The sequence below is a fragment of the Bemisia tabaci genome, chromosome 1 (assembly GCF_918797505.1).
Source record: "Bemisia tabaci chromosome 1, PGI_BMITA_v3".
Lineage (NCBI taxonomy): Eukaryota > Metazoa > Arthropoda > Insecta > Hemiptera > Aleyrodidae > Bemisia > Bemisia tabaci.
Window position 1 is genome coordinate 16,574,432 of NC_092793.1, and position 14,332 is coordinate 16,588,763.

The window sequence follows — 14,332 nt, forward strand, 5'->3', positions numbered from 1 at the left end:
CGTGAGGCTATGGGCTGGCGGGGCGCGCCGCGGCCGGCCCGCCGCTGAGCGTGCGCGCGCGGCAGGGTTGCGCATCGCCGCTTTACACCGGCGTAGAGGAACGAACGGTGGGGTGGGAGGGGGATATCCGGTGGAAAAGCATCCACATTTTCTATCCATAATGAAAATGCATTATACTTTTTCAATATAGATGAGGAAATATGAGCCATACAAGGAAGTGATGAAAAGAGTGACAAATACATATATAGTTTGTACGGTTAGGGGTGTAAGTGGGGAAAATTTGCCGTAACTACAGAACAGCCCTGAAAATCTCCGGGAAATAAAAGCTGCTATTGATGAGAGGTTTGCATGAGAGGTTTAATTAAGGACTAATTAAAAAGATAGGTGCGATGTTGTCGAATCGTAAGCCCTTTACGCGATCAAAAGCGATTAGTGTAAATTTAATTGGAAAAGTTTAAGAAAAATTTGATGAAAGAAAATTGCCCCAAATTCGGGAAGTGCTTAAAGTGTTTTTCTATCATGTGAAGTTTTCGCACATTAATGTCAATGGCGGTGCGTCGAAAACCTCTGATCTTGTAATTCCAATATGGAATGAAAAATGTAGAATCCCTGTGATACATAGTGTCCATGTTTTTAAAAATGTTTGCATTTTTATGAGGAGTGGAGGCGCGTATCAAAAAATACTAGCCGTCGATTGCTGGTTCAAGAGAATTTGGAGACTGATTTTACGGCAAAAATCGACATGTTATTCGACATTGCTTTATGCAATACTCTTGGTATCATGGAAAATGAAGAGGATAAAGCATTTTTAATTCTTCAGCGAAAACCTGAATGAGAATGCATAATATCCACAGTGAAGGATACTATCCTTGCAGCAGAGGTGAGGAGAGCAGACAAGAAGAAACCTCGCGCCCAGGAGAGAGTTTCTCGACAGGAAAAATTCACGCTCGCTTATGAGTCCCGCCAAACGGAAGAAAATAAGTTTTTTCATTTCCTATGAAATCACTGAAGGTTTGATACATCAATAAGACTTTGTTTACCCTCCTTTTCATTGGTGTATTTGACGCGGCATCAATTAGAAAGTTTTATTCAATCGGTTCAATCTGGCTTCGCCAACTTACAGCTGATGTTGATTGCCTGGCCTCACCCAGGGGGCTAAATGACACATTAGCCTCATTTACTCAAATCTTCCCCAGTAGCCGAGTGGTCAAGGGCATTGCCCACGGTTATAAAGAGTGGGGTTCAAATCCTAAATTAAATCATATTTTTTCGAGAAACTAATATTACATTTTTGATTATAGCAAGTAACTGTGGCGGGGGGGGGGGGGGTGTTCAGTACCAGAAAATGTAAGTGGGTAAGCCATATTGAACCTCTCGTATAAAACCTTCTAATTGATGTCACGTTAAATGCGCTAATGAAAAGGAGGGTAAACATAGACACTATGTATCACAGGGATTCTACATTTTTCATTCCATATTGGAATTACTGTTACATTCATGTGCGAACACTTCACATGATAGAAAAACACTTTAAGCACTTCCCGAATTTGGGGCAATTTTCTTTCATCAAATTTTTCTTAAACTTTTCCAATTAAATTTACACTAATCGCTTTTGATCGCGTAAAGGGCTTACGATTCGACAACATCGCACCTATCTTTTTAATTAGTCCTTAATTAAACCTCTCATGCAAACCTCTCATCAATAGCAGCTTTTATTTCCCGGAGATTTTCAGGGCTGTTCTGTAGTTACGGCAAATTTTCCCCACTTACACCCCTAACCGTACAAACTATATATGTATTTGTCACTCTTTTCATCACTTCCTTGTATGGCTCATATTTCCTCATCTATATTGAAAAAGTATAATGCATTTTCATTATGGATAGAAAATGTGGATGCTTTTCCACCGGATATCCCCCTCCCACCCCACCGTTCGTTCCTCTACGCCGGTGTAAAGCGGCGATGCGCAACCCTGCCGCGCGCGCACGCTCAGCGGCGGGCCGGCCGCGGCGCGCCCCGCCAGCCCATAGCCTCACGTCGTCATTGGGCCGTTTGTGACCTTACGCTTCAAGATACGGCAAAACGGACAAAATTTCTGCCCTAAAAGGGCCGTAACTTGCCATTTTCCTTCAGAATTGATGTGTCGCTTGCCAAAATTTTTGAATTTTGGGTTTAGGCCCTTTAGGCCCTTTGAGGCACGGGTTAAAATTTTTTTAAAATTTTTTCCTTTTAGGGGGTTCATTTAGAGACTACATAGAAACTTTTTAGGGGTTGACCAACTTGATTTTCGCAAAACTCAAAAATAAGGCACACCCTACCCTCCTCCCATACCTCAGCTCAATTTGCATCGGATTTATTTTTCTCTTCGGCCTCACGACCCCTCAACTAAGGGATGCTCAAATTACATATTTGGATGGCTTTAAAAACAAAATGGTCCCGTCTCGATTTCGGTGCGGAAAAAAAGTGTTGGGGATCGTCCCTTGAAAATGTAGTACTATCTCAATTTGCAAGTGTCTGAAATTATGAATATCATGTAGAGGGGGCAACTACTCAGTGAACTAAAAAGGAGGATACCCTTAGTTCATGAATTGAACAATTATTGGAGAAGATTTGACAAAATGATCTAATCTGCTAAAGTACGTGTGTAAATGGGAAATTCCGCCAGATGACGTCAATAGGCGATGCATTTTCTCACTTTTAAATCTAGTTTTACTTTATTATCGGAAGACGATTATAAAAACCATTGTGAAATCAGCTCTTTAAGCACTCTTAGATGAAGCAATAAAATTTTTGTGAGCAAATTCTCCATTTGTTAGATGATATGGGCATTTCCAATTAATAATGGTAGTACCGCAACATTTAGGTTAGTAATCTAATTTAGTGGGATCCTACAACCATTAATTGGGGTGCTACCAAAAAATGGAAAATCCCATATCAGCTATCAACCCCTGCCTCTTTTTCCCGTGAGTTTTCCAAAATCTTGTAAGTCCTTTTTCAATTTGTTGAAAGGAAACCAAGTATATTGATAAGTCTACTTATCATGCCAAGTAAGTTCTTTCTTCAAGGCCTGCTCATCACATTTTAAATTTACTGCAAAGATAAAACACTGTCTATAAAGTAAGGAAAGTAAATTTTTGTGATAAATCTTGGGCACATCAAAACTTCATATCCAATTTTCATTCGAGCCGACGCCTCGCGGAAAACCTACTCCACTTAGAATAAAAACTAGTCAAAGATGAGTTATCGATTCCTCGAAGATCGAATGCCTTCCGTTTCAGTCGACATTTCCTTCGTTGGGTTCGGACAACAACCCTCGCCCACCACCCGATCGACGATGCGGGGCGGGTGGCAATTCACGACCACTCGCGAGTCCTGAGTTTTTCCGCGATTAACCCCCTCCTCCTCCCCGCGAAGGGGCGATGAACTCACTTATCAACTAACAAGGGAACACTCGCTGAGAACCCTGTGCTCTCCGTCGCACAGTGGATCGAGTCAATAGAAGAGGTCCGACAAAATTTGGAGACTTTAAACGCTTATAACTCCGTTTATACGAAACCTAGAGGTTCTAAAAGTGGTTCCAAAGGTTTCCTCATGAGATTTTCTACTAAAACCACCCCTTGAAATTTGAAATAAGACGCAGAAAACATCAAAATTTGCAGTTTTAGTCGGTGGCCAGACACTTTACCCAATTTTGTTCGGTCCAACAATTGTTTGGTCCGTTGCTGAAATTTGTCCAATAAAATTTTGGACCAATAGTTTTTTAACCAATAGTTAACTTAGTCCACGTTAGTTTTTGGTCCAAGGTAATATTTATTTTGTGGGAAAAATTAAATTCATACTTTTACATGCTGTCTGTTCATGATGTGGCTAATCATCGCCGCCTTCCGAGTCTGTCCGAGTCTCATCCGCCCTTTGCTTGAGATTGTTAGCAATCGCCCGCAAGTAAGTACGGACATTGTTTTGCTGCTTGTATTCTTCGTAATTTCCAACTATCGTCTCAACGCGTCTTTGGTTTCGAACATACGTTGAATTTATCGGGTCTCTAAGATGTCCATGCCCTCCTAGTAGTTGTGTGACAGCTGCTTCTGTATCTTATATTAATTTTAAATTATAATTTTATTTAAAAAAATTTTAAGCTTCTAAAAAAGTCGCGAAAATTTTGAAGTAAAAATTGGATTTCAAATGTAGACTTTAATTAAAAATTTTGGAGTTTGTCTTTGACTCATTTCTTACAGGTTATAATATTTTCTCGTCCTCAGCTTTCAAATTTTGCAATTGAAAAGTTTCCTTAGCAACGTCCGACAAGTCAGCTGTTACACGAGGAATGTATATAATGAATAATATTGTGGCTTACATAGAACGTGGATTAAAAAAGGGTGGGTTAAATTTTTAATTGGATAATAAAATTTGGCCAAACTATACCTTGGATAAAATTTGTTGGCCCAATTAGGTATTGGGTAAAAGAAATTGGGTAAAGTGTTTAGTCGCAAAATTTCATGTCCGACCTCTCTAATTGACTCGATCCATTGTGCGTCGTGTTACTTATACACCGACCACTTGTGCTTGCTCTCATGAGGAGAGCTCATCACACGACTAATGTGCTTGCAGAGAGAGCGTTATTCGATCTCGCCGTTAAATTGGGACTCTGTTCAGCCCGTATAGTTGTTCTTGTTGTTTTTCGTCATTATTCCTTCCTTGCCCTGTTTATGTATGATATACTGGCATAAAAATAGACTCATTTTAAAAAATATTATCAAGTTATGCAAAATTCAAAACGATGCACAGGGCCTTTCAAGTATGATGTGATCTACTCGAGGGAGGGTGTTCTGAGTTTACTTTACGGGGTCATACGAGGGGGTGGAGGACAAAGCCCAGCCTTACGGAAATCTCCCAGTTTCTAAAAAAAAGTAATACAAATAAAAAATAAAAATCTGCAAATAAATAATATTTTCAACAAAAATAATTTGGCTCGGCTAGGTTTTTTTTACAGCAAGTTATCTTGGTCATCATTTTATTTTAAAAAAAAAAACCTTGCACTTTGTATCATGTGCTTTGGCTATCGATATCTTTCCAAAGAAAATTGTGCTCAAATGAATTGTTTCCCTTTGTTTTGAACATTTCAGTTTTATTCTGACTACTTTCACCGCACGTCGGCAAAATCACCAACAGCAGGGATAAATAATCTCAAATTTTGCAGTATGCAGTTTAGTTGTGCTCCTTTATAATACAAACTCACTTCACGGAATCTATTTTTTTAGACTGCAGCAGGAAGTTAAATCCATTCAAAATCGCCTCGACTCCAGCATCAACTTCGCATAAACTTGGAGCTGCCGAATTCAGTAGAATTAAGACGCATTCGAAGGAAACTCGGCTGGTGGCTGTTTGAAGGTTCAGGGGAGGAGGTGGTGTGGGGGCGGGTAGAGGGGGGGGGCGTAGGTAAGTCATTCATTCGTGCAATTCATTCGCTATTCAGTTATTTTAATTCAATGCGCCGCAAGTCGACGTTCCCGTCTTAGCCGTGCGTTTCCTTATCAATTCAAACTCGGCTGTTTTCACCACCCCCTCCCCGCGCCTGCCAGCTCACGTGCCGCAACCCGCAACACTTCCCCGTGAGTTATGTTCATGACACGGGGAAGGCGCCGCGAATCAGGTGGGTGGGCAACGTTGTCGGATCTACACGAATAGTTTCCTGTACAATGCTCTCCATCGACCAATGAACATTTCTCGGAATTATATTGGTGATCTTCACTATATCACGCATTAGTCATCTGATAGTTGGTGTCCAGTGGGCTGATTAATGAAATTCATAGACAAACCTACATACAAAGGAGATAAATCAGGAGGATTCAGAAGGAAAGGAGATGGAACAATTCTATTGGTGTAAGCGGGTAGTTGCAACGGACAAAAGAAGTAAGTATAGACGAACTAACAGCAACCCGTAAGGGACTCCCCTTTTGAATTACGTAAGACTGGTCTGACTCCACCCAAAATGTTGCAGAAAAATAATAGTGGCGACGTGAAAATACCTGAAAAAAATTATATTGAAGAATATTATATCTATCTTAAAGAGGGGAGGCTTACGTAAGATCGAGCTGGGTCCCCTTCTCCTCTGAGCAGCTTACGTAATACTTGAATGGCCCTTTGTGGAATTTTGGAGTAATTGGCAACATAAGGGTAGAAAACTTGAGGCATCAAAGAAATTCACCACTATTAAATCTAGCTTAGACTAATCGCTCACAAGCGATAAGAAACACACATTCTCACAGCAAGGCCGGCCGCGTTGGGAACTTTTTGACTCTCCTTGCTCTGATAAAGAGCCCGAAGTGTACGGAAGGGGGTGAGGGGGGTGGAGGGGGGCTGTTGGCTGGCTTGGAGGGTACAGAGCGGCATGGCAGGGTGTTTCAGAACTTTGCGCCATTATTTTTAGCTCCCCGTCTTCGAAGTCAAAAAGTCGTAGCTCGCCAATTCGGTTACCTACTTTTGAGGTGGTTTCGCGCATACTTTTCCCGCCAACTTCCGGGTATTGTCTTCAACTTTGATCAGCCGAGATTCCTAGGAGAGCTCCAGGAAATAAAGGGCGATCGCGTGCTGGTGTAGAGACGTTGGTGTTATGAATGGGCCGCAGGTTTGGAGCTTCTGGAAAGTGAACTGAGCTGGTCAATTTACTTCATGAGTTTTTGTGTCCTAATTTACAAATACTCTTTTGAAAAAGTGCTCATTCCGACATTCATCAGTCATCATTGGTGGATTTATGCTCAACAAGTTGTCCATCAGATACACGGGGAAAAAATGGATTGCTGATTTAACAATTAAATTGTTAAAAGCATACTCGACATGTTTCAAATGTACATTTTACAATAGCGGAAAGCTAATTTAACCACAAGGGTTGTTTAATTAGCTTGTTTTATCGTAATATCTGCATTGAAACATGTCGTATACTTTTTTTCAAATCAGCAATATCACTTTTTTCCGTGTATCAATAGGCAAAGAAAAACGTTGACCTCCGAAAGTAACGTTTACCACGCTCCACTACATGGTTTAGATTGTTACAGTGGGGTCTCTGATATATATTGCGACTGCACCAAACTTTTTTTTTTTTTTTTTTTTTTTTTTTTTTTTTTTTTTTTTTTTTTTTTTTTTATCAGTGTTCATTTCGTTCAGCAAGGTTTACCTGGGCAAAGATCGGCGCAAAAAAAGTCACCGCAAGAGGATTCATGACCCCTGACGGTGTCGCGGATAGAGTTTATTAGTTTGGACCGCAGCTGATTCATAGCAACGCTCGATTATTCTAAGCTCCAATCGTTTCGCGAATTCGCCCGGGGTGGGTGGGGGGGAGGGGAGAAATTCGCGCGGGAATTCTAACTCGCGCAAGGGGACTCGCGCGTCGAAAACTAATTTACGAGCCACGTTAACAAGTGGTGAGACAAATTGGAACAACACCATGAGATCTGAAGAATGGGTTTGAGGCCTGGTGGCAACGCTGTTCGGGAGTTATTTGCTGTGAGCAGCTTTTAATTAACCCTCCAGTATCTATTGGTTATAATTATTGTTCGCTATGCTACTGAATCACAACGCAAAGGATTCTTGCACATGCACTAGAAAACATGGTAATGGTGATGCTTTGCATAAAAAGCAAAATTTGTCTCTGATTTTTTTTCTTTTTTCTAAGAGACCTGAAATTTTTTTCGAATTTTTTTTTGCTAGGCAATTTTTTCTGTAAAGAAAAACACTTTTGGGTAAGAAGTTGTTATTTGTTCCATTCAATGAAGCTACTTTTGAATTCACAGAAAATTTTCTTAGCCATCGGACGACAAAGTTAATTTTATTTAACTAAAAACAAAATTCATCCAATCAAATGTTCGGCCCATATTAAACACAGGTTTTCCGGTTTAGGTAACTAAAGTTTTCGGTCAAAAAAACGAGCTTTGGTTCAGGTGACCAAAATTTAAATCTTATGAGCAGAGACTTCGCTTCAGTGAACCAAAAAACTTTAGTATTAAATATGAACCGAAATTCAGGCGGTGCAACGTAAGTTATTTTCTCAGTGTTGCTATGTGACAGATCGCACGAGACACTACAATACTGATAATGCAAACATCTAAAGATGAGACAAATCAGCTCAATGTTAATCGTGCGTAGAATACAAATCCAAGGAAAAATCATCGAGAAAAAAAAGGTACCTAAAACTCAATCCAGGAAAATATACAATCGCAATAACTGATAAGCATAAAAAAAGGAAAATTCTTACCTTTCTGCCAAACAGGCGTAGATGGCGGATTAGAGTCTACATCACATTTTAATGAAACAGGGATACCCACAGTGAGAGGGGTTCCGAACCCTGGTATTCTACTAATTCCAAAAGAAGGAGTATCTGAAACAAAAATTCAACATTCAAATTATAATTCAAAAGCTTTTTTTAATTATTTAAATGGCAATTCGTGCCAACGTAGAAAACTTATTCTTCATAGTTGAAAATGCTCAAAACTCATAGCATAAAGGTTTTGAAATGTTATAATGAAAGAAAAGTTGTTTGAAATACGCTCTCGCACGTCAAATAGAGCAATCTATGACCATCCGCTATTACCTACCTTCGTCTACGGAAGTAAAGGTGATGTTTTGTGTATAGAGCGATTTTTATCGAGTTGACTACAGAAAATTGCAGTTTGAGATTTCCTATTGTCATGAGCGTCAAGTCAATTGTTGATCAAGATGGATGAAAAATTTAAACTGGTTTGATCTCAAAAGGGCGTTTTTTGAAGTATAAATTTGAAATTAACAAATGTCCAGGTTAGTTTGACTTTTTAGGTGTTTTTGTTTTTTTTTTTTTTTTTTTTTTCTTCCTTCTTGGTCACAACAGTTTCCTTAAAAAGTACTCCACGCTCCCGTATCAATTAGTCAACTTTGAGTTCCTGTGGAAAAGCATCTCTTTTTCTATGAGCGCTTAAATTTTAGTAATATCAAATCGAAATTCAGCAAACTGTCCAACAGGGCCGTTCATAAATTACGTAACGCTATAGGGCGGAGGCGCAGAGAGGGGGGGGTGACTTAACTAGCGTTATGAGAGTAAGTTACAGAGAAGGATAACATTTCACGCTGGGAAACTTAACGCTGAAATGGGCGCACAGCTCCAATTATTCAACAAATCTGAACGGAAAATCAAAGCGAGATGGTAATTCCATCCCCAAGTCACCACAAAACGCTACTTTCAGGAGGCGATAATCAAACTGAGCGTTACGTAATTTTTGCTACGGGGGCGCAGACATGTATGATGGATGCATTACGGGGAGGAAGAAGAGCTTAGAGTAATTCGATTTTCACCCTTACGCGTTTCATGAACGGCTACAAAAATTCAGTTTTAGACAGATGATCCGCCCCGGCTAAAAAGAGACAGAAGCGAGAAAATTGTGTGCCTGTCCAAGAGCACAGTCCGAACAAAATGCCGGCGCATTTTTCATCTTCTTACATTCAAAACTTGGACGAGAGAACTCCCAATTTCCTCCCTCGATCAGAGCGACCCCCATTGATAGGTGGCCTCAGAGTAGCGGAGCGCAAAACCCCTCGATCATCAGGCCGAATTGCATCCCTCCCCTCGGCGCCCGAGCAAAAATCACCCACTTCCATCATCCCACTCTTTCGCATGGCGAGGTTAGACAAATACCTCGAGACCCGGCGCCACGGAAATCGGTACCCAATTTCCAGTCCCGTCTGGAGATCCCCATCCCAGCGCCCTCGAAGCGGCGGGTAGGCAGAACGCACTGCAAAGCGGTCCACCCTCGCACGGGAGGGGGTTCGGCTACCGCGTGCGACTCATGATAAACTCTTCCGTCTGGCGCCGGCCGACGCATTCAACGGAATAGTTGCGTCCCCCCACCCACCCCTCCTGGAGAATAGATGTCAGCGCTCCCTATTTTTGCGACTTTACTCCTCTCCGAGTTAACTAGGCTGTTTCGGTGTCGCGCCATACAAGCGCGCTTTATGTGTTTATACTTTTGTTCGATTATACGCTCAACTTGACCGTTTCATCGTCCTCCCCCCCCCTCTCCCTGTCGACCGATCGGGGCCCCTCCCCTATGATTTATGGACGGGCATTTCTCAATGATCTAATGGCTGCAGTCTCCTTTCGTCGCTGCGTGCACGAGTCGTGGTTGGCAGTCGCCTCTCTCCCTTATTCCATTCGGAGCTTCAAGGGAATGAAGAGAGACGTCCTGTGTTCGTCGGGGTAATTAATTATGGGCAGATAAAAAGTGAGTTTTGAACGGGGCTCTGACACGCCCTCTTTAAGTGACTCTTGAAATATCACCCCTGGTCGGAGTTCCCCCGGCGATTTTTCCCGCATTACCCTGGAATCACGGACAAGTTAGTTGATAAAGTAGATAAATCAAAGCGGATGTTTGAGGAAGAAGGGATGAGCAATAATACACGGAAAAAATAACAAGAAATGCGTCCGCGGGGGTAACTTCTGCCCGTTAGGGGATGGGAAACTTTGCACGCTCGAGATGAGAAAGAAACGGGAAGAAAATATAAAGTTGCAGTAATGCGGGCTAATGAAGCCGTTTTTGTGACATTCTTAGAAGTTGAGGATCATCATTTTCCCATAAAAAGAGAGGACCCTCGTTCATTATATTCTTTCGCCTTATCTTCAGATTTCGTCAAATAGTAACCATTTTAACTCAGAATGTACGTCATTGTCTCCGAAATCTATGAAATGATCGAATTTTAATGGGGCTCTCGGTTGTAAAAGTAAAATTAAAAATTTACTTAGGCTCAATGTTGACTGAAAGAAAATTTACGATTAAAACATTTTTGACGACAAAGTAGATGAAGAGGAGTTTTAAGCAACTGAAATCACCGGACAATGATTTTAAAATAGGTGTTAGCAGCTCTGGTGCTTGCACTAGAGCTGCTATTCCGGACGGTCCCAGCTGGGGAGTATCAATGGACCATGTTACATTGGAGAGACCGCGCGTTGGTTGATGGGAATCGGCGCCATTTTCGACTATGTACCTTGTCATGACTTTATTTTATTGCGTATTGTTTTATTGTTAGCCAATGCTATGTTGTGTAGTGTATTTTTGGAATCATGGTGATACAGTCAATAATTCAAAACTTGTCTGTGCTTTAATCTCGTGATGGAAAAAATGTACTTTACGTTCAAAATTTGAAATTTTGAATTTTAAAGTTTTCGCGGTTTTTTTGGAAGAATGCAGTGGTTGGCAACGAGTGGTTGGAGCTTCCTAGGCATATTACTCGATATCAGCTGATAGCAAACAAAGGTTACCAAGGAAACCGTAAACGTTTAACAACTATCGTGGCCATCGGGGCAATTATTGAAATGACATCGACTCTATGTCGCCGCTTACGACAGGACATAGCCCTATCTTTTTTTTTTTTTTTTTTTTTTTTTTTTTTGCTGGTTTAGTGGCTTATATTCCGTTGGAACCTACAGCCATCGATAGACAGTATTTATTGTCCTTAGACATCATGGGATTAAGCACATCCATGCTCCAGGCTTCCAAATTTTCAGGGATTAAGGCCGAGTGGAATCTGTTTCTGCAGATCCACTCGTCAGTTCCATGAAAATTTGTCGCCACCACCGGGATTCGAACCCGGGACCTATTGGCCTAGAGTCAGACGCGCTGACCACTAGGGCAACCTGGCCGGCTTAGCCCTATCTTATCCGTGTAATATATCGCAATTCGATATTGTTTTGATTTTTAAATGGAGCAATTTATTCATAAAGTTCCGATTAGTTTTGGCGAACGGGCCCCTTAACCTACGTCACTAGGCTCATGTGAATTTTTTTAACTTGTTTTAACTTGTCCTGGACGGACTTGTCTGTAGCGCCTCGTTCTTCGTTGTTAGTCGTCGTTAAAAGTATACAACAAGTGATAGTGCCATGCATTCTGCATATCAAGGGCCAATACACATTTATACACCGGCTTTGTAAATCTGCTAAGTTACAAAACATGAATCGACAGTTGTCGGATTGTACATCAATGACAAAATGTGTCTAGGCCCTCATTCTTGACTACAACTACCGTCGCCAGAGCCGCTTTCCGACGCGAATGCGTTGGAGCTTACTGCTTGTTTCAATTTGCGAACTGAGAAGTTGGATTCATTACAGCAAGACAGAATGAATTACGATACGTAGAATCCTAGTTGGGACACAGCTCTCTTTTACACGACAAAAGCTGCCCCGTCACAAAGTAATGTTTTTAGGCGTGAAGAGCGAACGAATTTTGTGACAAGGCAAGTGGTCAATTCAACTGACTTGTTTTAATTCTGACACTATTTAGTAGTCCACCATAGACTTTCACAGCCTTTCCGTTCCTCTTTAAATGCAATTTGTTACGAGAAACCCTCTTATCCAGGAAATTTCTGACGTACTATCACTCTAGAAGAAACGACAAGGACAAAGGGAGAAGAATCTGACCTGTAACTACCTTATTAGAGCACTCGATATACCACATCATGTCATCATGTGCCCATAAATTGTGAATAAAAATGGTCGGTAACCCGAGCCCTGCACAAGTGAACAATCCGTCAAAACCAATATTTCCCCTCACGATATTGGGTATTCCCGACCCCACAGACTATACATGTAACGTGTGTACTGCATGTAAGTACATGTGTGCCGTACACATTTGGATGTATTTATGCTAAAAAAAAATGGTGTATAAAAATGTTGAACGCAAATACTATGCACAAAGTTTGTTTCCATTTAATGCGTTGTCTTAATATTACTATCAGTATAAATCGTCGTGTTCAGACAAAGATAGGTGTTACTTAAAGCCAATGGCGCAGAATTGACTAGGAAAGTTCAAATTTTGACAAAAATACCACAATACTACGGTACAATCCCTGTCCAGAAACTTTCAGTGACCAGAAGTCAAGGCAGTGCAATTTTCAGTGCAAAATTTCCAACGGACATCGAGTAAAAATAAAATATGCGAATGAAAATTCCGCAACGCTAAAGGGGGTTCTTTTGTCTGAAAACGAAGCGATGCGTCGGATTCATCGAAACAAATACGGTTTCGAATACCTGAAAAATCGGCTGACCCGATGTTCCTGAACCGAACCGCGGGTTTGGCAACCGCAAGGACGCGCCGAGGACCCCGATTTGAAATTCCTCGCGATTCGGCTGAATACAGGCTTATCAGATTTCACGAGTTCAATGCGCATTGACTGGGACACCCCTTCCCCTCCCCTCTACAACTGAACACGTCCCGAGATCTCGGGGATGCAGTTCTGAAAGGAGAATGGGGTGAGGGGGGGGGGGGCAAGACGGTAATTGGAGTCAGGTCCGTATTTACAAGTAATAACCCTGGAATGCGATTTCGAGTCGCGACGTGCTTCAGCTCCCCCCCTCCCCTTACCCCTTCATCCCTCGATGCTGCATGCGTTTGATAATTGGATGGCATTTAGGGAGAGAGCGCTGTGTCTACGTTTTGTTTTTCTTATTTTAGTATTTATTTATTTTTGAGCGGAGGACTGTACGTGAAACTCCATATTTTACGAGTCCAGGTCGTTTTGAGTAGTGCAGTAGCCTGAATTTTTCAGTTAAGGGGGTTCGCGGTCAACAATTTTTTACAAAGGGATGGTAATGGGTGGGAAATTCCTGAAAATCAAGAAATATGGCGTTAATATGGGGAAATTTTCTGGTAATAAGCGGCAGAAGGGAGATTCAGGGCTCTGAACTTTTCACCCCTTTTGAAATATTTCACAGGTCAGTTGCGCGTATCACAGATTCGTATTTTGGTGGTTACGCATTGTTGATTAGACGAATATTTTGAAATCCCTCCAGGCACTGAGTCTCCAAGTCTAACTTGAACAATGAGCTAGGGCGAGAAACGTGAAATTGAAAATTATTTTTAGCGTTTTAAGGGGTATTTACACACTTTTTAAGATGATTTTTATTTATTTTTAAATAATAAAACAGCAACGCCTTTAAATGTTTTACATTCTCTAAAGGTTTAACCCCAATGCTCTTCATTACTAACGAAAATTAGTGAAAAAACTTGACGAGAGAATGAATCCCTTTGCCTTTCCTGTAAAATCTGTTTGGTGGAGTTACAGCCTTTTCGTAGAGACCAATTGAAATATAACACATTCCCCCTGATGCAGAATCTTCACACTCGCAAACTTAAAATGCATCGAATATCCGACACGAAAATCTAATTTCATAATCGAAATTTTCGAGAATGCGCTTCTGAGAACGCTTTTTCTGGCAGCGACGAAATATTTACACTTAGCGCGCGGCAAATTCTCGCCTCGCGGGTAAACAGCGTCAATCTTGCCAACAACGGCGGAGAAACCTCGGCCGACACGTTGCGA

The 14,332-nt window shown here is 41.3% G+C and overlaps 1 protein-coding gene across 3 annotated transcripts in view; it reads right to left on the bottom strand.

Moving 5' to 3' along the window:
• tei (irregular chiasm C-roughest protein teiresias) overlaps positions 1 to 14,332 on the bottom strand; it is a 377,241-nt gene that overhangs the window by 76,033 nt on the left and 286,876 nt on the right. For all 3 annotated transcript variants that reach the window (XM_072296993.1, XM_019055032.2, XM_019055019.2), the window contains one exon: positions 8,247 to 8,369. In XM_072296993.1, coding sequence (XP_072153094.1) covers positions 8,247 to 8,369 — 123 coding nt within the window. The remainder of the gene's footprint in view (positions 1 to 8,246; positions 8,370 to 14,332) is intronic.